A 21,796-nucleotide genomic window follows, 5' to 3' on the forward strand; every position below is an offset into this window, starting at 1 on the left:
TTTTTTTTTTACAGGTACAAAAATGTCAAGAGTAGCTTTAAATGCCTACCAGACCTGCCTTCTCTCAGTGGAAGCCTCTCTGCATTCTCTCTCTGTGGGCACTAGGCAAGTAGGGGGAGGGGAAGCGTGGTGGAGGTGTGAAGGTGGAGGTGGGCTGGGGGCCTGGTTTTAAAATGCACACTGTTCAGGCCTGTCCCAGATATTTCAGTAAGACATTATTCTTGGTAAAGATCCCAAGAGATTCCCAGGATTTCTGAAGTTTGACAGTCACTGTTTAAACCGTAGGATTTGCTGCAGATTTTCATTTTTCTTTAAGTTATTTGCATTTAAAAATTTTTCTACAAAGACACTGCTCTGAAAAACTGCCTCCAAGCATAAGAATAAAGATAATTTGTAAGGGTCAAAGATCTCAACTTTGGCCAGTTGCTTTTGCATACATAATCTAATCTGAGACCTGTAGCAACCCTTTCAAATATGCGGGCAGGGATTACCATGTCCATTGAAGAGGGGAGGAAACTGAGGCTCAGGGAGTTGTGATTTGGCCCTGCCTGGCCTCAGGGCCAAGGAATGGTGACAAAGGCACGAAGTCCTGGGTTTGCTAGCTTTCATCCCAATATGTTCTGACCTTTGCACTTTTTTGACTCTGCAAAGCCTTTTATGGCTCTTTTGCTTAACAAGTAAACAATATTTCACAGTGAAAATGACCACTGTCCCTTCTCCTTTTTATGCTTAATCACAGGACACCCGAAGTTTATGTGTATTTTATTACTGCCTCTTCCTACTGCTTCTGCTTTACTCGAGAAGTGCCCAACCCTCACGTTGGGACGTTTCAAAATTTTGCCCTAAATTCCTATGTATTCCATCCCCAAGAGAAGATGAAGCATCTTCTGAGAGGCACAGGCCCTCGTCTGTCCCCCCAGTCCCTGTCCCACGCTACCTTCTTAATGCTCCTCTTGGTCCTGAGGCCCCAGCCCCTTCGCTCTGTTTTGATGACCTCGGCATCAGGGTAGAGCCTCTTGGTGAAGCACTGGTTCTGGCAGCGCTCACCGGCCGGGCACACCTGCGGGTGGCACTCGTACTGCAGCATGCGGTTCAGGCACTCCGACTCCAGGCCGCATGGGTTCTCATCGGCTGGCTTGCAGTTGCAGCGGGGAATCTCGGACAGGTCTGCAACGTGGATCTGTACCTTTCCTATCACTTTGTTAGCCTAGAAGACAAAGCCACAAAGAAGACCAAGAATCTCAGCGGAAACATCAGACACATCCAGGCGATTTCTGGCTCGGCAACTGCCTCACAGCATGACTCTGAGAAAGGCTCTTTCTATCTTGACCTCAATTTCCCCTGAAGAAGCTAAGAACAAGATGGCCTCTCCTGAGTGGAGAGAAATATCAAAGTCCGACGTAACCTCTCCCGTATTTATCCTGTGTATTTCTTCTACCAGTTGACGGAAATTTCCTAACTGAAGACAACTGTGGGCTTTTCTGGAGGAGCTAAACACCTACATTCTCATTTGGTTGCAGGACAACCCGGTCGGGCAAGGACAGGATTCCACACGGAACACGTTGCTCCCAGTCATGAGAGGGCTTATCAACGGCCTCCTCACACCCCAGCAGCCCCAGCTCCCATTTTATGCTTCCAACCAAAGCTCCCGGTCTGTTCAACCGAAGACTGGGGTGGTAAGTGGCAAAAGTTTTCATAAGTCAGAAAGTGCCTTCTAATAACTAAGACAGTAATGCGTTTCCGGTTGCCTGTCAAATACTAACGTTTTCATGGGCAGAGACTCACTTTGATGTGTTTGTAAGGAGGAGGTTTTCTTGAGTTTTTTTCAGTCTCTAGCGCTTCTCTGCTTTCTCTTTGTGCTTTCAATTCCTGGAAACGTTTTGCAGCTTCTTCCAGTGCTGCCAATAAAGACCAAACAAAGTATATAAACACTAAAAAGAAAACCCAAATAACTTCTAGGAGAGCAGCTTTACGTTGCCTTCTCAATGCCCTGGATCTGGCCTGAGGCTTTCTTTTTAAAATTATTCGGGAAATGACCATTTTCCACCAAGACACTGAAATAGGATATAACTCATTTAGGACTAAAGCTGGGCTCTGTGCAAGCTGCTGCCTCAAGGAAGAGGTCCTACTTCAATAATCAGACCCTTCCAAGTAAAGCAAAAAGAAAAAAAACAAAAGAACAAAATACCCCCAACCAACCAACCAAAAAACTCCAACTTTTTACATTGTACCAGATTTAAATTCATTTTACTCTTACCCAGAAAGCCAAACTTCCTGGAAACTTGTTGCAAAAACAGTTGTAAGGCTCTTCGTGAGAAGATTTTACTGCTCTTCTGTGGCAAGGGAGCTTCACTTGATTAAGAAGATTATTTCCAAAATAATCTCTATGTTTGTAGAAAGATCACAGAAGAAACTCCTTTCACACAGATGGCAGAGTCTACTATAATGAAATGTATTTCTCTAACTGACTGGATAAGATGTGGCTCTAACGTGACTGGATACGTAGGGGTGCTGGATCCTAACACCCGGTGAAAGTTCTCTACGCAAGTCAGGACATGGCGAGAAATCAACCGTGGAGTCTTAGTTTTGAGCCCCTATAAAACATCATTCAACTTACCTTTCTTGAAGGTCTTGTTAATACTAGTCTGTCCCTCAGCAAAGCTTTTATCTCCTTCAACATAAGGGAACACTCTGCCCTGGTGTACCCAATAGTAGTCATGAGAACCAAAGAAGAACACAGGGAAGTCCCCCAAGTCATGCTTAAGGCCCTGGATGTTCAGTGGCACAGACCTGGGATTGCAGATCTCTGCTGGCCACCATCTGAAAACAAAAGCAATTTCAGATCAAGAGAATGAACAAACCATACCTTTCTTTTACATGGCTGGTCCGGGGCAAGGGGGAGGTTTTTTACCTGCAATTTTCATTCAGTTTCTAAGGACAAAAAATTCCTTGTTTATCTTTAACCCTACCAAACCACACATCATTTAAAAACATATTGAGGGGCTTCTGGGTGGTTCAGTTGGTTAAGCATCTGCCTTCGGCTCTGGAATTGAGCCCCACATCAGACTCCCTGCTAAGCGGAGAGTCTGTTTCTCTTTCTCCTTCCCTCCATCTGCCCCTCCCCACTGCTTGTTTTCTCTCTCAAATAAATAAAATCTTAAAAAAAAAAACCATACGTATTAGTGAATTAGTGAACACAGACTAAATAAACTATACCCTAAACACCCAATCTAGTTTTTTCTTTAAAAATTAATACTTGATGTGGGGCACCTGGGTGGCTCAAATGGTTAAGCGTCTGCCTTAGGTTCAGGTTGTGATCCCAGGGTCCTGGGATCGAGCCCCATGTCGGGTTCCCTGCTCAGTGGGAAGCCTGCTTCTTCCTCTTGTTCTGCTCCTGCTCTCTTTCTCGATCTCAAATAAATAAATAAAATCTTTAAAAGAATAAAAAAATAAATACTTGATATAAAGAAATATGTATCATGAACATACAAGTTATAAAGCATAAAAACAGAATAACAATGAACTCACTACCCAGTTTAAGAATCAGAATTTACCATTTTTACTATTTATTATTTTTTACTATTCCAAACCCAACTTCAATCCTAAAAACATCATGTGTTCCTCCAAATTTGGCATTCTTAATACCAAGATTATCTTTCAAGGTATAAATGTTTATTTCTAGTAGTCAAGGGTATCATCTGAGAATAAACAGATGCTATAGTAAAGAATGACCACTTCCATTCAAACAAACATTTTCGGGGCGCCTGGGTAGCTCAGTGGGTTAAAGCCTCTGCCTTTCGCTCAGGTCATGATCCCAGGGTCCTGGGATCGAGCCCCACATCAGGCTCTCTGCTCTGCAGGGAGCCCTGCTTTCTCCTCTCTCTCTGCCTGCCTCTCTGCCTACTTGTGATCTCTGTCTGTCAAATAAATACATAAATTCTTTAAAAAAAAAAACAAGCATTTTCTTCTCTCTAATCAACCAGGGTAAATAATTTTTGGTCATATGTATGAGGTTTATGTAAGTATGTATTTCAGAATCGAATTCATCTCACATCATAATGTGAGATTTGGGGCAGGATGAAAACATAACGGTTTCATGCAATGACTGACTAGCACAACAATCACTAAATGAAATCTTTGTGAGGTACAGTTGACAATTTCCAACAATTGGGCCAGTGAAGGGTTAAGTTTTGGTAGTATGTAAAATAATCAGTATGAACAGTAAATACACGAAAACTTAAATTTTTTCCATCTTTTACTTTACAGAGGTCTGATAAAACCACTCACTTAATGAGTAATTATATTATTTAGAAGGTAAACAAAACATGATTACACTCCCAGATTTATTGTGCAGAACTTGAACATGTTTCATCTAAAAAGTACCCTACAGTCACCTAAGAATGAATTTTTTTTTTTAAGATTTTATTTATTTTTTTGTCAGAGAGAGAGAGAGAGAGAGCGTGAGAGGGAGCACAGGCAGATAGAGTGGCAGGCAGAGGCAGAGCGAGAAGCAGGCTCCCTGCTGAGCAAGGAGCCCGATGTGAGACTCGATCCCAGGACTCTGGGATCATGACCTGAGCCGAAGGCAGCCGCTTAACCAACTGAGCCACCCAGGCATCCCTAAGAATGAATTTTTAAAAAGATTTTATTTATTTATTTGACACAGAGAGAGAGCGCGTGCACAGGCAGAGCAGTAGGCAGAGGGAGAAGGAGAAGCAGGCTCCCCGCTGAGCAAGGAGCCCAGGAGGGCTTGATCCCAGAACTCAGGAATCATGACCTGAGCTGACAGCAGACACTTAACTGACTGAGCCACCCAGGCGGCCCTAAGAATTAATTTAAAATGTACGCAAGAGAGGCTTAGTTGGGTGGCTCCGTCAGTTAAGCAACTGACTCTTGATTTCAGTTCATGTCATGATCACAGGCTCACAAGATCAAGCCCCAAGTCAGGCTCTGAGCTCTGCCCCTGCGGCCCCCACCTCCAGGTCACGTGCTCACTTTTTCTCTCTTAAAAAAAAAAAGTGAGAGAGGAAAAAAAAGTAGGCAAGAGTCTGTGTTCAAATTATTAAAACACTATTTTGTGTAATCAGTATTTCAGGAAATGGTTATTTCTTAAGATTTTATTTATTTGAGAGAGCAGGAATGGGGGGAGCAGCAGAGCGAGAGGGAAAAGCAGACTCCCCACTAAGCAGAGAGCCCCATGCAGCCTGGGATCATGACCTGAGCCAAAGGCAGACGCTTAACTGACTGAGCCACCCAGGTGCCCCAGGAAATGGTTATTTCTAACTCATTTTAAGGTATTAAGTGTGTACACAATAACTACATTCACTAGGACAATTAGGAAAGGGCACACTTTCTGCCAGGGGTTGTTCTGGGTCCTCCTCACTTCCCCCAGGAGGCTTCGCATTGGGGTAACCAGTTATTGAAAAGAAACAGTTTCATGTGACCCAGCTGGGCCTGACTGGAAGAAAAAAATACATTAAGAATTAGTTCATGGGGAGGTGAACCATGAGACTATGGACTCTGAAAAACAACCTGAGGGTTTTGAAGGGGCAGGGGGTGGGAGGTTGGGGGAACCAGGTCGTGGGTATTAGGGAGGGCACGTATTGCATGGAGCACTGGATGTGGTGCAAAAACAATGAATACTGTTACGCGGAAAAAAAAAAAAAGAATTAGTTCATGGATGGGAGTCTTTGCAAAACATGTGAAAATAACCTGACCTGCATATAGAATCTCACTGAGCTATGAACCCCAATGAGAGCACTACTTTGGGCTTTTTAAAAATGTAATGTGATTAAAATGTAAGTAAGAAAATTAAATTGCAGATACTTTCATATTCATAACTTTTTATAAAGGAAATATGTAATGTACACCATGGTGACCACAGTTCATAATACTGGATTGTATACATGAAAGTAGCTAAGTGAGTAGACCTTAAAAAAGTTCTTATCATATCTCTTCAGAGACTGTTGCCATGGAGGCATCATTTCAAAGGCATCTTCAAGCTATTAGAGCCACCTGTTTTTTGTTTTCTGTTTTACTTTTACTTTGAGGCAAAATTCACCATTTTAAGCATTTTAAGTTGTATATACTATGGTTGTTAGTACATTTGCAATGCTGTGCAACCCATGAGCATTCACCACCTACACCCACCTACCTTGGCCCTTGGCAACCACTAATCTGCTTTCTGTCCCTAATGATTTGCCTAATTTGGTCATTTCATATAAATGGAATTGTTCAATAACAACAACAAAAAGTTCTTATTACAAGAAAAAAAAAATTCTGTAACTATGTGTGCTGCTTAACTAGACTTGTTGTGGTGATGATTTCGAAACATATGCAAATACTGAATCAACCTGAAACTAATATGTTATGTCAGTTATATCTCAAAAAAAAAAAAACAACAACAAACCCAAAACCCAAAAAAGGAATTTAAAAAAGTAGACATTCTGAAATTTATGGGAAGACCTGAAGGCTTCTTACACTGTTTTAGATATTTCTTATATAGGAATGTTTTATCAATTGTCAAACTCACACCCCTTCCCACCCTGGAAAGATATATTTTTAATTATAAAAAGCAGTTGTGATTAAAAATTAAAACAATGCAGAAATGTATAATAGAAAATTTGAAAATGCCTCCCTAATCTTATGCCTCATACTTTAACATTAGATGTATTTCCTTCTGGGTCTGAAAAAAAACCATATCTACATCTACAATTTTTAAAAACATACAAACACATGGAACGATAATGTATACGCTATTTAACATGCTCTCTAAAATCAACTATATATCGTGGATATCATCTCATGTTACTACAGAGACCAGCATTATCCTCTTATGGTTATGGATATGTTGTAATTTATTTGACAAATCCCTCACTGACTGGGCATTTGGGTTATTTCAAATTTTTGCAATTAAAAATAATATTGCAGGGCGCCTGGGTTGCTCATTGGGTTAAAGCCTCTGCCTTTGGCTCAGGTCATGATCTCAGGGTCCTGGGATTGAGTCAAGCTGTCTACTCAGGAGGGAGCCTGTTTCCTTCTCTCTCTCTGCCTGCCTCTCTGCCTACATGTGATCTCCCTCTGTCAAATAAATAAATAAAATAAAATAAAGAATACTGCAATGAACACTCCTATAAATACATTTTTGCCTCCTTGTCCAATTTTTTTCCCTTAAATTCCTTGAAGGGGAAGTGCTAAGTCAAAGCACAGACACAGTTATAGTTTTAATGTGATGCCAGACTGCCCTATTGGGGGGGGGGCACTCCTTTCCCTATGCCCTCCCTAGCCAAAAAATTATTACTCTTAAATCTTTGCCAATCTGTTAATTGAAGAAAAAAAAAAAAAAACCTTTTTGTTTTTAATGCACACTTATTTCTAGTAAGGCTCAACATTTTTTTTTAAAGATTTTATTTATTTGAAGTGCGGAGTGAGGAGAGGGGAGGGGCAGAAGGAGAAGCAGCAGCAATCTCCCCACTGAGCAGGGAGATCAATGTGGGGCTCCATGCGGGACTCCTGTGGGACTTGAGACGAAGGCAGCCGCTTAACTGACTGAACCACCCACGTGCCCTGAGGGTCAGCAATTTTTACATGTTTATTTTCTCTTTGCTATTCTTTGGCAAACTGGCTCTTTCCCTTCTTTGTCTCTGTTCTTGTTAAGGTATTTGTCTTTTCTTATTAAAGTATAAGTGCAAATTTTTTACTTTGGCTTAACATTTGCCTTTCAAAACTTCCTATCTTTTGCCAGAAGTATAAAATTGTTTATGTATTTAACTGCCACTTTTTTTTGGGCGCGGGGAACTTTGAGGTTTTCTGTCATATGTTAAAAAAAATAGTGTGTATGGGGGATTGCTTCTCAACCTCAAGGCCCCTTATCTCAGCTAAAAACAAAATTTTTAAAGTTAAATAGGTAAGCAAGCAGAGGTATTTAAAACAGAGAAAATGACATAGCCATTGCTAAAATAGTACAGTATGTTTGCTATATATATAATATATAATATATATATAGAAATATATAAAATCTATTTCTATAGAAATATATTTTACTTAGTATTCTAATTGAATAGTAGATTCTCATTGTGCTCTCTTGAATAGTATCTATTAGTAAAATGATAAATGTGCCTCAAAATGTAAAATGTGGAGTTTTTTAAAAAATAAATCGCTATTCCTGCTCAGTGGAGGCTTGCTAAGGAGAGCGTTCTTAAAAGGAGAAAGTTTTTTGAAAATAATGACAATCACACATTCTTAGTCTTAAGAACTAAAAGCTCTTAATGAAATAATTTCTCTCTTTAAATTCTAAAAAGCTCTCTCCTTGCATGCAGTTTAAAGCTTCTAGCAGGAACTAAAATGGGAAAAGAGAGCTATTTTGGCCAGGATATAAAGTCTTCATTTTATGAGAAATCAATATGAATGTATTAGGACACAAAGAAAACATCTTCCCTACTATCTACATAAGACATTTTATTCCAAAATCTAGTAGTACATAGTTCATTAGTATAAAATAACTTACAGAACATAAAAACAAGCCAACCAACCAATCAAAAAACAACAACAACAACTAACCTCCCAGTCCTCTAAAAACTAACTCAAAACAGGTTTCTCTTGTTTCTTTTTTTTTTTTTTTAAGGAAGTGGCTCTGTGCTGTTCTACCTATCTCCTTGCCAGTTTGTATACAGATTATGAACACGTGTGTCTGAACAATGATTGAATACTTCCTCTTTGTCCTTGGAAAAACTTGCCTGTAATTTCCCAATTTGACCCAAACAATCTGCTTGTAATGGAGCTTCTTGCCAGCTTTACAGTCATTACAGTTCCAGCAGCCTTCTGGCATTTCTATGCTCAGGCATTCCGGGTGGAAGGAAGCTGGACACGATTCACAGCAGAGCAATCTTCCACCTTGAAACAAATAAACAGTCTTAATAACTGAGAAAAGAGGAAAGAGAAAAAGAAAGAGGAAAGAGAAAGTTATCTTTTAAGTGCATTAACTTTGATTCAAATTGGGGGAAAATAAAGGGACTGAGTCAGGTCTATAGTAATGGATTAAAATAGAAAGCAAATGAACAGATTTAGCTATTTCCAGTCCTTTTCAGTGCTGCATGTCCAGAGACTCAAAGCTTCTGAGGAGGATGAAAAACATTACTGAGGTCTTTACCCCTCAGAAAGGTGGGCAGTTGAGGTATCAGTTTAGCAGGCAGCTAAAACTTTTAACAGATGACATAACAAATGCATACAATCTTTAGACTGAACAGATTTGAGAGCAGATTTTCAAAGAAATATGTAGCAACTTACTTTCTTTTCTCCTTGGGAGCTAAGAAAGCAAGCAGTGGTCATCTTCATATTTTAATCCAGTACCACAGTTAACTGAATCCCTTTATAATAAAATTAGCAAGAATGAAGATAGCCAATAGGTTGACCGGTACTTTTTTCTTTCCCCATAAAAGAATGCAAAAAAGCAAAGGATTGTACTTTCTCAAATTGGTGATTACATTAACATTTCCCTTTCCAGTAAAAATAAAGTCAAACAAGCTATACAGCAGTGGTTTGCAACTTTTCATCACCAAGGATCCCCTTTCCCTTCCTCAGGGACTCATGTTTTTTTTAATATTTTATCAAAAAAACAAACAAAAAAATAACAGCAGCAAAAAGTAAAAAAACCCCACAAAACCCAAAAAACAAAAAGCCAACCCAAACAAACAAACAAACAAAAAAACCAGAATCAAAACCCCTGTTAAAGGTAACAATTTCTCCTGTTTTTATTAACCAAAGAAATATATAACTGCCAATCAGAGGTTCTGATCCCAATAGTAAAATTAGTCTTATCACATTAAGTTGTTCAAATCATAGCCAAATATAAAGAAACGTATGCAGCCTTATTTTGCCCAAATGTGTGATTCTGTTAGATTTTCTGAAATATTAAACATAGTTCAAAAATTGTTTACATAACTTTTTCTGACTTCATATTGAGAACCACTGCTTTATAGCATAAAACTAAGTAAATGTCACTGTAGAATGAAGTACCACACTCAAGGAGATCCCTCTCCTAGCAAAATCCTCTCCTTTGAAATACACAAAATGATCTCTGGATTAAGACCAAAACAAGTGCAGCAAACAAAACAAAAGAATATTTTTAAGTGCAAAGAAATAAAAGAGATTTGGGGGGAGGTTAGCTATTTCTAACAGGTATTTCAACAAGTGACAGAGAAGGATGTTAACCACTGAAGATAAAATATAACATAGACATTTACGAAAAAAAAAAAATTAATTCTATTGGAAAATCAGGTCCGTAACCCATGAATATACTGAGATTTAAAATCTCATAAGCAAAAGGTTAAGAGCCCTCTACACAACTTTATGAAATCACAGCTCCAACCTTTTGAGGGTTTGCTATCAATTTTCCAGAAAATCTTTTCTTCCTGTAGACTTTCAAACATCTAACTGATTAACAAAAAACAAAAAGAAAATCTATATACAATCAGGGATGAAATAAATTACTATATTTCCTCTGCTTAAAAGCTTTTGCTTTAATCATTGAGATTTTTTTCCCTTCGCAGTTTCAATATGGATTCATTGTTCCAATTCTCCAAGCTACAGATTAGCTGCCTGAATGCTCTTAGCCTAGGTAGGGAATTCTGTTAAATTTCAAGTAAAAATGAGATAACTGACTTCTCCACCAGAAAGGAATGACCAGTAGGGAAAGCAGTCTTAGCAAACCGCTTTAGAGTACATGTGATTATTAGAGCTGATGTAGAAAAGTCAGCCTGGCCATTTTTTAACATAATGGAATAGTCCTTAATTAAAATTAAAACTTAAAAGTCTTATTTCAGAGGAAATACAGACCCAGAATCGTCAATGAAAATCACCATGATTTTTAGACAAAAAATACACAAGAAAAATAGAAAAATGAAAATATGAACAATCCACCTTGGTGCTATGCAAGAAAACTGCTTTAGGATGCAAGAAGTAAGACATGGTTCAAGCTAAGCAAAGAGAGGGCTCAAAATAATTTCAATTCATGTCAAGGTCAATACTGAGTACTGAAAACAACGTAAGAAACAATTGAATTAATCTAATCTTATAAAGGAGCCAGTAGGAAACAAGGCATTTCCCAAAATGAATGCCTCGAGTAGTCTAATTTTATTGCATTATGGAGTTAGTCAGACCGCTCTGTCCATCTTTGTTTTAGAAGTAGGTGGTATCACCAGTCAGGTGACATCCTCTGACTTCAACGGAAAAGAAACAAACAAGCAAGCAAGCAAGCCAATACTCTCTCCGAGCTACTTCTCCACAGGTTCTAGTCACCCTGTTTAGTTAGTTGTATTTTCTTTTAGTCATGGGTTGCCATTTCAGATGTCTGACAAAGAAAAAAGACACATCAAGCAGGCAACACAATGAATGAAAAAAAATTTATTTCAAATATACCCAGTCTATTAGGTGTGTATTAATTTTTCTTTAAAGATTCTGAACCTGGACCCCAGATCATAAAGGGAATGTATACAGGAAAAGGCCTTCACCTTCGAGATAATTCATTTTACCCTCTGGGATAATAACTCCCTCAGTAATACAGTACTGTTAAATTACTTTTTCCCTGTGTTACAAAGCGGCTATGTAAAGCTAAATACAAGGAATGGGTTTCTTCTACAGGTTAAATTAACTGGGAGAATAGAAATATACATTTAGCTCTTGGTTCTCTGTAGATAAATTATCCATAAGCAATTCTTCAGTTGAGCTGGGTCGCCTTTCAATACCCATTTGGGTCAATCTCCCCAGACTCCTAAGAGAAGGGCAACAAGTTTTCATAGCATCTTAATAAAAACATTTAAGAAACAAAAGGACAGCATAGACCCTAAAATCAAAATTTTAAGTATCAATTTCTTGGTCTCCCTCTTTTAATAACCTACCCTCGTTTTTTAGCTCAAAGTTCAGAACAATTTACGTCACGTATATTCTTTTCTAACATGAATGGTAGTTCTATATCAGGCAGAAGAGAAAGAGCCTTTGGAATATCTTTCTATATATAAAGCAAAATCCTAGCTTTTCAATTTTAATAACCCACAGATATATGGAATGTGTGAGAATTTATTCAAGGAGAAGAGTAAGTAGGTAAGAATTTGTAATAATGGAATTATTTTAAGCCCTTTTTAATAATGTTGCAGCCATATGAAGACACAGTCACAACCACCAAGGTAGAATTTACCAAAAGCAACAGATGGTGCTTGACAGGCATACATTTCCCCCCTTCATTTAAAGAGAAGAAAAAAAAAAAAAGAAAAAAAAAGGAAATGCAAAAATAAAAGAGATAAACTATTTTGATTATTACCTTTCTCACATTTCTTTTTGGAAGCTGACGAAGAAGGAATCATAGGTAATTTCATCAACTCTGCACGATTTGATTCATTCAGTAGGTAGTGGGACTTATAGGCATATGAACTGAACATGGGGTCTGAATGGTCCTGAACTATCAGCCCTATACGAAACAAACAGAAAGAGATGAGCTGCAATGAAACTACCCATGATTCCATGAGGGAAAAAAAATAAACCAACACCTATTACGTAGCTGTGCTAAAAGTTGGGGGTGGGGGAAAGAGAATATGAAGAAAAAGAAAGATCAGACGGAAGAGTGTTGCCAGAATTGTTTAAGGGAGTTTGAGCTACTCAGTGCCTTATCCCTTAAAAACCTACACAACCAGAAGAAAACTGCAAGTTAATTTGGAGATATAAACTGCATCTGACGTCATACTTAAAACCCCCTATGGAAGACAAAGCTACATTCCTTAATATTTACAAGTACTATGATGACAATCCAAAGAAATAAAATGACATATCACCTAATAGCAAATAAGAGTTATTTACATAACATGGTAGAGACACTGATCCACCTTCAACGTATCAAGTAATACCAAAAGGCAGAACTGAGTCTCTCCTGTTCTCTAGTCATATCTTGAGATAATCTCAAATAAATTCTAGCTTTCTCTGCCAGATAATGAAGCTGTTCTCTATCAGCATGATACATGATTCTAAAGGAGCCACAATTTGTTGAACTTCACTAAGGTAACGCAAACCATTTACACTTTTTCCCTGCCATGATATAAAGTGATAACCAACCCAAGGGTTTATTAAGACAGTTCTTCTGATCTACCAATCCAGCTATCCTATTTGGAGGAAAATAGAAGATCTGCTCTAACCCACTTGTGACACCCACTTCTCCGCTCCCTCCCATCCACTTACCCTTTGCTGAGTTCATTACAGGCCAATCCTAAACCTAAGGAAGTGAGACCAGGGAACATTTCTGTTTCATGATTAGACAGTTTACAGTGATCTGGACTTCACAATACAGATCATGACAGCAGTTTTATAGAGATCATTTTGAGAAGAGGTAAGAGTTTTGTTTTTCAAGGGGTTGCCATTTACTTTTTGCCATGGGGGCTACCCTACACTGAGAAAGATTTAAGAAACATCTCCGACCTGGAGGACAGAATGGAACTTAAAATTGCTAACTGGTAATAGCATAAAAGTCTTCTAAAAAAGGTTATATAATGTCAAATGAATTTTATGCATTTAATAGAGAGAAGCAGTGTAGTGGAAAAAACAGTGGGACTGAAATGAGAAAGACAGGGTGCAAATGTTAGTCCCTCTATTTAAACTTCTGCGACCTTCAGGTAAATGATGTAATCTGTGCTTCAGTGTTCTCATCCACATAAAATGGGGAAATAACTCCTTAAGGCAACTGTGACAGTTCAGTCGGATTGCATATCCAGTAGAGTTTGATTTACAGATACCAAAAAAATTGTTAGTATTTATTAAAATGAAAAGAAAGCCCTAATCTACCTTCTCCATTATAAATTACCATTACAAAGGAAGGGAGAGAATGTTAAGTAACTTGATTTTACAACACCCACCACTGCCACCATCCCCTACCTGCCCACATTGGAAAGAATCCCTACAGGATGTATGTACACTACACTGAAATATGACTGAACATTCTTCTATGGCACCATGAGGGTCAGGGGAGGAGCAATGTTCCTCTGAACCTTGAAATATTTCTAAAAACATTTCTAGATATTTATTCAGTCCTTAAGAATTAGCTGAATGATTTTAAACAACCAATAACCATGAACTAAGAAAAATCCTTTGTGAGGAGGGCAAAACTCCACATAAGGCAAGAAACAAAAGCAAAACAAAGTTTTCTAATACCAAAACATAGACAATTAAAGCCTCCTTTTATATGTGTGGATTTATACAATCAGATGTCTCTCTTTTTTTTTTTTTTAAGGAGACCTCTGTAAAAACTGACGAGAGAACACATATTATTTACTTGTAAAAACTGTTGACTTAGCCTTCTCAAATCACAACATCTGATCTATTTAGAATAAATTTCTATAAACTGCTGGAAAGGAAAATGAAAGTTTCTCTTTACTGTACAAAGTTTCATAGTTAAAATATTTGAGAATTAAATAATCTTGATTACAGAGGCATTTAAATACAGTATATCTTTCAGATATCTGTCAAATTGGTAAGATACAAATACAGATCCTGTAAAACATGAGTTTTCCCCTCATTTGCATTACTTCAAGCTTTTAATCATGGCATTTAAGTTAAACTTATAATGGTTAGTCTCTACAAAACTAGGCTCCTTGACAAAGGGCCATTTTTCTGCCTATCTTTAATTGAAAAAAACAGTTTTAAATGTTTCTCAATTGTTGAATGAAAAGAAAGAAGTGGTTAATATACTTGATGGTACTTGATTCAGAACGTACTCCAAGTAAGCCAACATGATAATTATAAAGTTGACACTTAAAATGTTGGCTCAGGGGTGCCTAGGTAGCCCAGTCAGTTAAGTGGCTGCCCTGGGATCGAGCCCCACATCTGGCTCCCTGCTTGGAGAGCCTGCTTCTCCCTCTGCCTCCCTACCCCTCTGCTCATGTGCACTCTCCCTCACTCTCTTGCTGTTGCTCTCTCTCAAATATATTTAATTTAATAAATAAAATGTTGGCTCAGTTACACACTCTCTAGCATGAGCCCTAGTAAAAGCAAGTAATATTAAGTGCCCAGCAACAAAGAATAAAACATTTACAAGGCGATAACAGACCATGTTATCACTGACATTCATCTGTGTAAAGTCTCTAAAGCTAGCCATTCAGTTGATAACTCACTATTTCCAAACTACCATTACTTTCTTGGGCATGGGGAGACCGTAAAGACATCAGAGGTGACTTTTTATTTTTCTGGATGATTTTGAATCCTTTCTGCCACCTATTATAATGTGGCACAAAACATTTCAGACCTACTCCTCCAGGTAACAGCCAGGTTTCAGAGCAGAATACAACTGTTCTGGCTCTGCTAAAGAAAGACACAATGTTCCCTCTCTAATGGGAGACAGCTCCAAGTGCTCACCACAAACTCTGGCAAACTGAAGGCTGTACATACAATGGACTCAGCTGGCTGCCAAAAGGGCTGCCACTTACTTAATCTTTTACTACCAACCTCCTCTGGCTTTTTTTTTTTTTTTTAAACAAAAGACACAAAACCAAAACAACTCAAGATCTGTCACACTACCTAAATTCTATTTTAAAATACTTTAGAGTACTTTCACCAAATTAAAAGAACTATCTCCTAAAGCCAAAAAACAAACAAAACCAAATAAAACCAAAACCAAACCAAACACCTCATCTTCAGTTTAGTCTAAATATAATTTAATAAGCTTGATACACCTTGAAGTCCTTTCAATTATTTCACCACTAGGGTACGTTCAGAAAATGTGGCACTTGTATTTAAAAAAACAAACAACCAAAAACAAAAACAAACCAAACTGCATTAGGGGATATTCATTAATTTCTAAAATGTTTAATAAATACTAGAAGTTGTTTTATTATAATACAGCTGAGATACTCTGTAAAACTGAATATTCTGTAATATATTCAACTAAAGAAATTCTATTTTATATTTTTCACAAACTCAAGTTCACTGACCCCCTCAGGGACACAATATTGCTCTTACTTGGTCAGTCTCTTGGCATACTTAAATATCAACAGGTGGCAAGTAAGAAAGCTTGTGTTGCTGGCTCTTAGCTACCACCGCCACATATGCTGTCTTGGCTGTATCCCATCAGGCCTTCCTCAATGCCAGACCAAAATATGATAAAATACAACATAAACAATTAAAAAATAAATGTGCTCCTCTTGCCTTCCAAGTGAAATTTCAATCAGGCAAAAACTCTGGATTAAAGAATATGACATGGAAAGAGTCTACTTTGAATAGAATTGTTTGCAGAAGGGAATAGATTAATCTTTTGATGCTCCATACAGAAACATTAAGAGCTTATCTGTAATTCTAAATTATTCAAAAAATGCAGACATTAGTTTAGAGAAGAATTAATGTTCTAACAATTTGAACGTTTAATGTTACAAAAGGGACTACTGAAAAGTGTTACTCTCTCAGGGATATTACTGAAAGTCTAGTTTGATGGAGAAATATGCCAATGAACTCAAAGAAAGAAGGGGAAAGGACTGACACTCACCTCTCGCACAAACGAAACAAAAGCCTACATTTATGGCAGAGGAAGAACTGCTGCTCCGTTTGGAATGATTACTACAGATGAGCACGCAGGAGGACACAAATACGCTGCCAGCAGCAATGCAAGCATCTCCAGAGTGATAGGCTACTGGACATCTCAAACACCGCATCATGCGACCTGTTTAAAGACAAACCAGAAAAAACAAAATCTACATAATTAGGAATCCTCTGGCTATAAATGAGCTTTTTGGATCTGGGCTCTTTTGGGTTCCATGTGATGATGCTGTTACGGTAAGATAATATTTTTCTCCATACATGTGGCTCTGTTATTCCTATGCAGGACCCTAAACGCAGGACCCATTGAGAGATCTCTCAAAGAAAAACTTGTTTGCTCCAGGGCTGGAGAGATGGTGGTCTCAGTATCACCTGTGAAAGAAATTTTCAAGGGTAACTTTGAATGTATGGAATTTTCTTCTCATGATCTGAATTAGAACCTAATCTCTACTTACCGTGCTATTGTGGCTGAGCGGTTATATCTACAGATGCAGAGATGGATAATTACCTAATACTCTTCAAAATGATGTGCTTATTATTAGCTACTGCACTTGAAAAAAAACCTTAGTCCCCCTTTTTAACTCTGTTTTACCTTTACTTGCTTTGTAGATATCTTTCTCCATGGAACAGGCAGAGCAGCAGTGCTGAGGACAGCGGAACCCTTTTGATTCGAAGATGGCAGTGGGGAATTTGCGGACACAGGCTTCATGATAAAATTTCCCACAAGCGCCAACAGAACAACGCTTCACATCTGTACCAGACACTTTACATGAAAAACAAGGGTGCTGTCCTGAAAAATTGGTTGAGAAAACACAGATTAAATAAAGCGTATTCTTTTTAAATAGAAACAGCAAATGACATCAAAGAGCTACTCCCCAAAGAGACGGTACTATTATTTGTAAGAATTTCACATACAAAAAAAAGGTATTGAAAAATAAGTCGCTAAATTAAAAGGTTATTTATTTTAATTCATTTTTAATTTTAATTTTAGTTAATATACAGTGCAATACTGGTTTCTGGAGAATTCAGTGATTCATCACTTACATGCAACACCCAGTGCTCATTATAAAAACTGCCCTCTTTAATACCCATCACCCATCTAGCCTATTCCCCACCGCCTCTCTCCATCACCCAGCAGTTTATTCTCTATAGTTAAGAGTCATTTATGGCTTGTTTCCCTCTCTCTTTTTAGTTTTCCCCCTTCCCATATGTTTATCTGTTTCCATACTTAAATTCCTCACAAGTGACAGTATTTGTCTTTCTCTTATTTCACGTACCATAATACACTCTACCTCCATCCACATCCTTGCAAATGGCCAGATTTCACTCTTTTTGATGGCTGAATAATATTCCATTACACACACACACACCACATCTTCTTTATCCACTCATCAGTTGATGGACATTTGGGCTCTCTCCATAGTTGGGCTATTGTTGAAAATGCTGCTATACACATTGGGTGCACGTATCCCTTCAAATCTGTATTTTTGTATCCTTTGGGTAAATACCTAGTAGTACAATTGCTGGATCATAGGGTAGTTCTAGTTTTAACTTTGTTAGGAACCTCCAAACTGTTCTCCGGACTGGCTGCACCAGTTTGCATCCTAACAAGAGGGTTACCCTTTCTCTGCATCCTTGCCAACATCTGTTGTCTCTTGTGTTATTAATTTGTGGTATCTCATAGTGGTTTTGATTTGTATTTCCCTGATGATGAGTGATGTTGAACATCTTTTCATGTGTCTGTTAGCCATCTGGATGTATTCTTTGGAAAAGTGTCTATTCATGTCTTCTGCCCATTTATTAAATGGATTCTTTGTTTTGGGTGTGAGTTTGATAAGTTCTTTATGGATTTTGGATACTAACCTTCTATCAGCTATATCATTTGAAAATATCTTCTCCTATTTAATAGGCTGCTTTTTAGTTTTGTTGATGGTTTCCTTCACTGTGCAAAAGATCTTTATCTTGATAAACTCCCAATAGCTCATTCTTGCTTTTGTTTCCCTTGCCTATGGCAACATGTCCAATAAGAAGTCGCTAAGGCTGTGTTCAAAGAGGTTTCTACCTGTGTTTTCCTTTAGGATTTCTATGGTTTCCTGTCTCACACTTAAGTCTTTCATCAATTTTGAATTTATTTTTGTGTATGATGTATGAAGCAGTCCAGTTTCATTCTTTTGCATGTGGCTGTCCAGTCTGCCCAACACCATTTGTTGAAGAGACTGTCTTTTTTCTACTGGACACTCTTAACTGCTTTGTTGAAGATCAGTTGACCATACAGTTTGTGGGTCCATATCTGGGTTCTCCGTTCTGTTCCACTGATCTATGTGTCTGTTTTGGTGCCAGCACCACACTGTTCTGGCGACCACAGCTTTGTAATAGAGCTTGAAGTCCAGAATTGTGAGGCTTTCAGGATTGCTTTGGCTATTTGGGTCTTCTGTGGTTCCACACACATTTTAGGACTGCTTGTTCCAGCACTGAGAAAAATCCTGGTGGCATTCTGACAGGGACTGCATTAAATGTATAGATTGTTTTCGGTGGTACAGAAATTTTAATGATGTTTTTTCTTCCAATCCATGAGCATGGAATGCTTCAGGAGTTATTTAATAAATTTGGCTAGAATAATTGATTTGCTAGAATAATTGATCTGCTAGAATAACTGATCATCAATTTGGAGATAAGGCACTAAAAAAAAAAAATTTAGATCTTCACTTCTCACTCAATAATAAAATTAATCCATAGGAAACCCAGAACAGAATTTTTCAACATATGGGAGGTGAGAGTGGGAAGGTCTTCCCAACCAAGAATAAGTAAAAGAAATTACCAAAGACAAGACAGATTCCATTAGTCACTTACAATTTCCATATGTAAAAAAGACATAAAACGAAAACTCATAATCCTAATGTAAAACAGAAAATCACAACTGCACATCTTATTCAAACTGTAGTAAATCAAGAACAAAGAGAACAAAGAAAAATAAAATTTATTTATTAAAACAAATATTAATAATACCCACAGAAAAGACAATGAATGACCTTCTAAGAAGCAACAATAAGACTGAGAGCTGATAGCAAGGGAAAAATGGAAGTCAGAAAACAATGGGACATTATCTCTAAAGGGCTGAAAGAAAACTGTTACTAAGCCAGCATTTTATATCCAATAAAAGCACTCTTCAAGAATGAAGTGAAATTAATATACATTGGGAAGGATTAAAAAACCCAACAGTTGTTTTTTTGAAAAAGATCAATAAAACTGATATCTCTGGCAAGAGTGACTAATAAAGGGAGAAAAGGCAACAATATTAACAATATGAGAAATGGTACATCACTACAAATCCTACAACTATTAAAAAAACAAAAGGATATCACTACATTTTTATCAACAAATTTGAAAATTTACATGAACGGACAGATTCTTAAAAATGCATAATTACCAACACCCATGAATAGTTTTATAAATTATTTAAAAATTGAACCTATAATTAAAAGCCTTCCTACAAAGAAAACTTTAAGCTCAGAAGGTTCTACAATCTGCCAAACATTTAAAGCTAGAAATAATGTCAATTAGAATAGAACAGGTAAAAAAAGAAGAAACAGGGCAGATGTGGAAAAATACATCACATATGGAGAAAATATATGCAACAAACAAGCAAAGGTAACTGAACAAGATTTATACAGAACTATGAATCAATATAGAAACAGAACAGCCTAATAAAAAAGTGGGCAGGAGTGCCTCGCTGGCTCAGACAGTATAGCATGTGACTCTTGATCTTGGGTGGTGAGTTCAAGCCCCACATTGAGCCAGAGGGCTTACTTAAGAATGACTGACTGACTAAATAAATAAATAAAGTGGGCAGAATATGAAGAGGCAGTTTACAGAAAGCAGAAAGACAAACAGCCAATAAACATGTGAAAAAAAAAAAAAAAACCCTCAACTTCACTAGTAATCAGATAAATACTAATTAAACCCAAGTAACATTTTAAAAATTCATCAAACAAGAAAAAAGTGACGATACAAACTGTGGATGGAGTACAGGAAACAGGTGTTCTGATATATTGCTAGTAGGAGTTCAGGTTGGAAGGAACTATCTTATAAAGCTACAGGGCAGTATCCATCAATTGTCCACTCACTTTCTGTGACCTAGAAGTTCTGTTTTTGCTGTCTATGTCAGGGAAGACTTGTACATGTAAAAGCAAGTTGACTGAAGCACTGTTTGTAAGTGCAAAGAACTGAAAGCAACTCGAATGTCCTTCAATAGGAGAATAGTAATATATTCATAGAACTGTAATATATGCATACTATGGAACACTATGTAGTAAATTAAATAGAACATATTTGTATTGACATAAAAAGAGCTCCAAGATAGTGAAAAAAGCAAGCTGCAGAACAATTAATACATTTTTGTTACCATACACACAAAAATGTTACATAAGTATGTGTAGGTGTGTGTGGGTGTACACACACCTGCTTGAACTATAATTATAACATTTTCTTAAGATGGTATTTATATACTATTTGTCTAATTAGAAATAAATTTAAAATACTAACAAATGCAAGGAACACCTTTACTACCACAATACACAAATAGACAAACCATGAACTGATCATTCACTAGAGACTCAATAAAGATACAGAAAAAAATGCTTAGTTGTAAACAAAGAACTGCAAATTGTAACATTTTTGTTATTTCTTTTGTTACTCTTTGAAGGTAATTGTCTTTTCTGTGGGTGATTTTCTGCCTCTTTTATTAGGATAGGAGTTTTCACTGTGTGTCCATTTTACGTACAGAATTTTAAGTGATTATTTACTGGCTATTTGGATATCATCTTTTGGAAAGTGTTCAAGTCTTTTGCCCATTTTTCTTATAATGCTATAAAAAATCTGAAAAAAATGGAATAGTTTTTTTCTGTTAATTAAATAGTTTTATGTTTTGATTTTCTACAGAAAGATTTTATTTTGGAAGTACCTGACCTTTACAAATTGACTGAATTATAAAAATTCTTTAAAGGGGTGCCTGGCTGGCTCAGACAGTTAAGAATCTGCCTTTGGCTCAGGTAATGATCCTAGAGTCTCTTATCCAGAGCTCCATATGGGGAGTCTGCTTTTCCCTCTGCTCCTCACCCTGCTCTTGTGCTCTCTCTAACAAATAAATAAATAAAATCTTAAAAAAAAAAAATTCTTTAAAGTTAGTACTTACAATTTTGATGTTCAAATATGTATCTTTTAAACTGGATTTGTTGTA

General features: G+C 37.3%; 1 protein-coding gene across 1 annotated transcript in view; it reads right to left on the reverse strand.

Annotated features, from left to right (window-relative positions):
* Positions 1-21,796, reverse strand: part of NSD3 (nuclear receptor binding SET domain protein 3) — a 118,115-nt gene that overhangs the window by 10,930 nt on the left and 85,389 nt on the right. The window contains 7 exon segments of the mRNA XM_032838075.1: positions 938-1,207; positions 1,786-1,898; positions 2,618-2,820; positions 8,736-8,892; positions 12,314-12,460; positions 16,511-16,684; positions 17,153-17,350. Coding sequence (XP_032693966.1) covers positions 938-1,207; positions 1,786-1,898; positions 2,618-2,820; positions 8,736-8,892; positions 12,314-12,460; positions 16,511-16,684; positions 17,153-17,350 — 1,262 coding nt within the window.

Source organism: Lontra canadensis, unplaced genomic scaffold, assembly GCF_010015895.1.
Source record: "Lontra canadensis isolate GAN:19392208 unplaced genomic scaffold, GSC_riverotter_1.0 scaffold101, whole genome shotgun sequence".
Taxonomy (NCBI): domain Eukaryota; kingdom Metazoa; phylum Chordata; class Mammalia; order Carnivora; family Mustelidae; genus Lontra; species Lontra canadensis.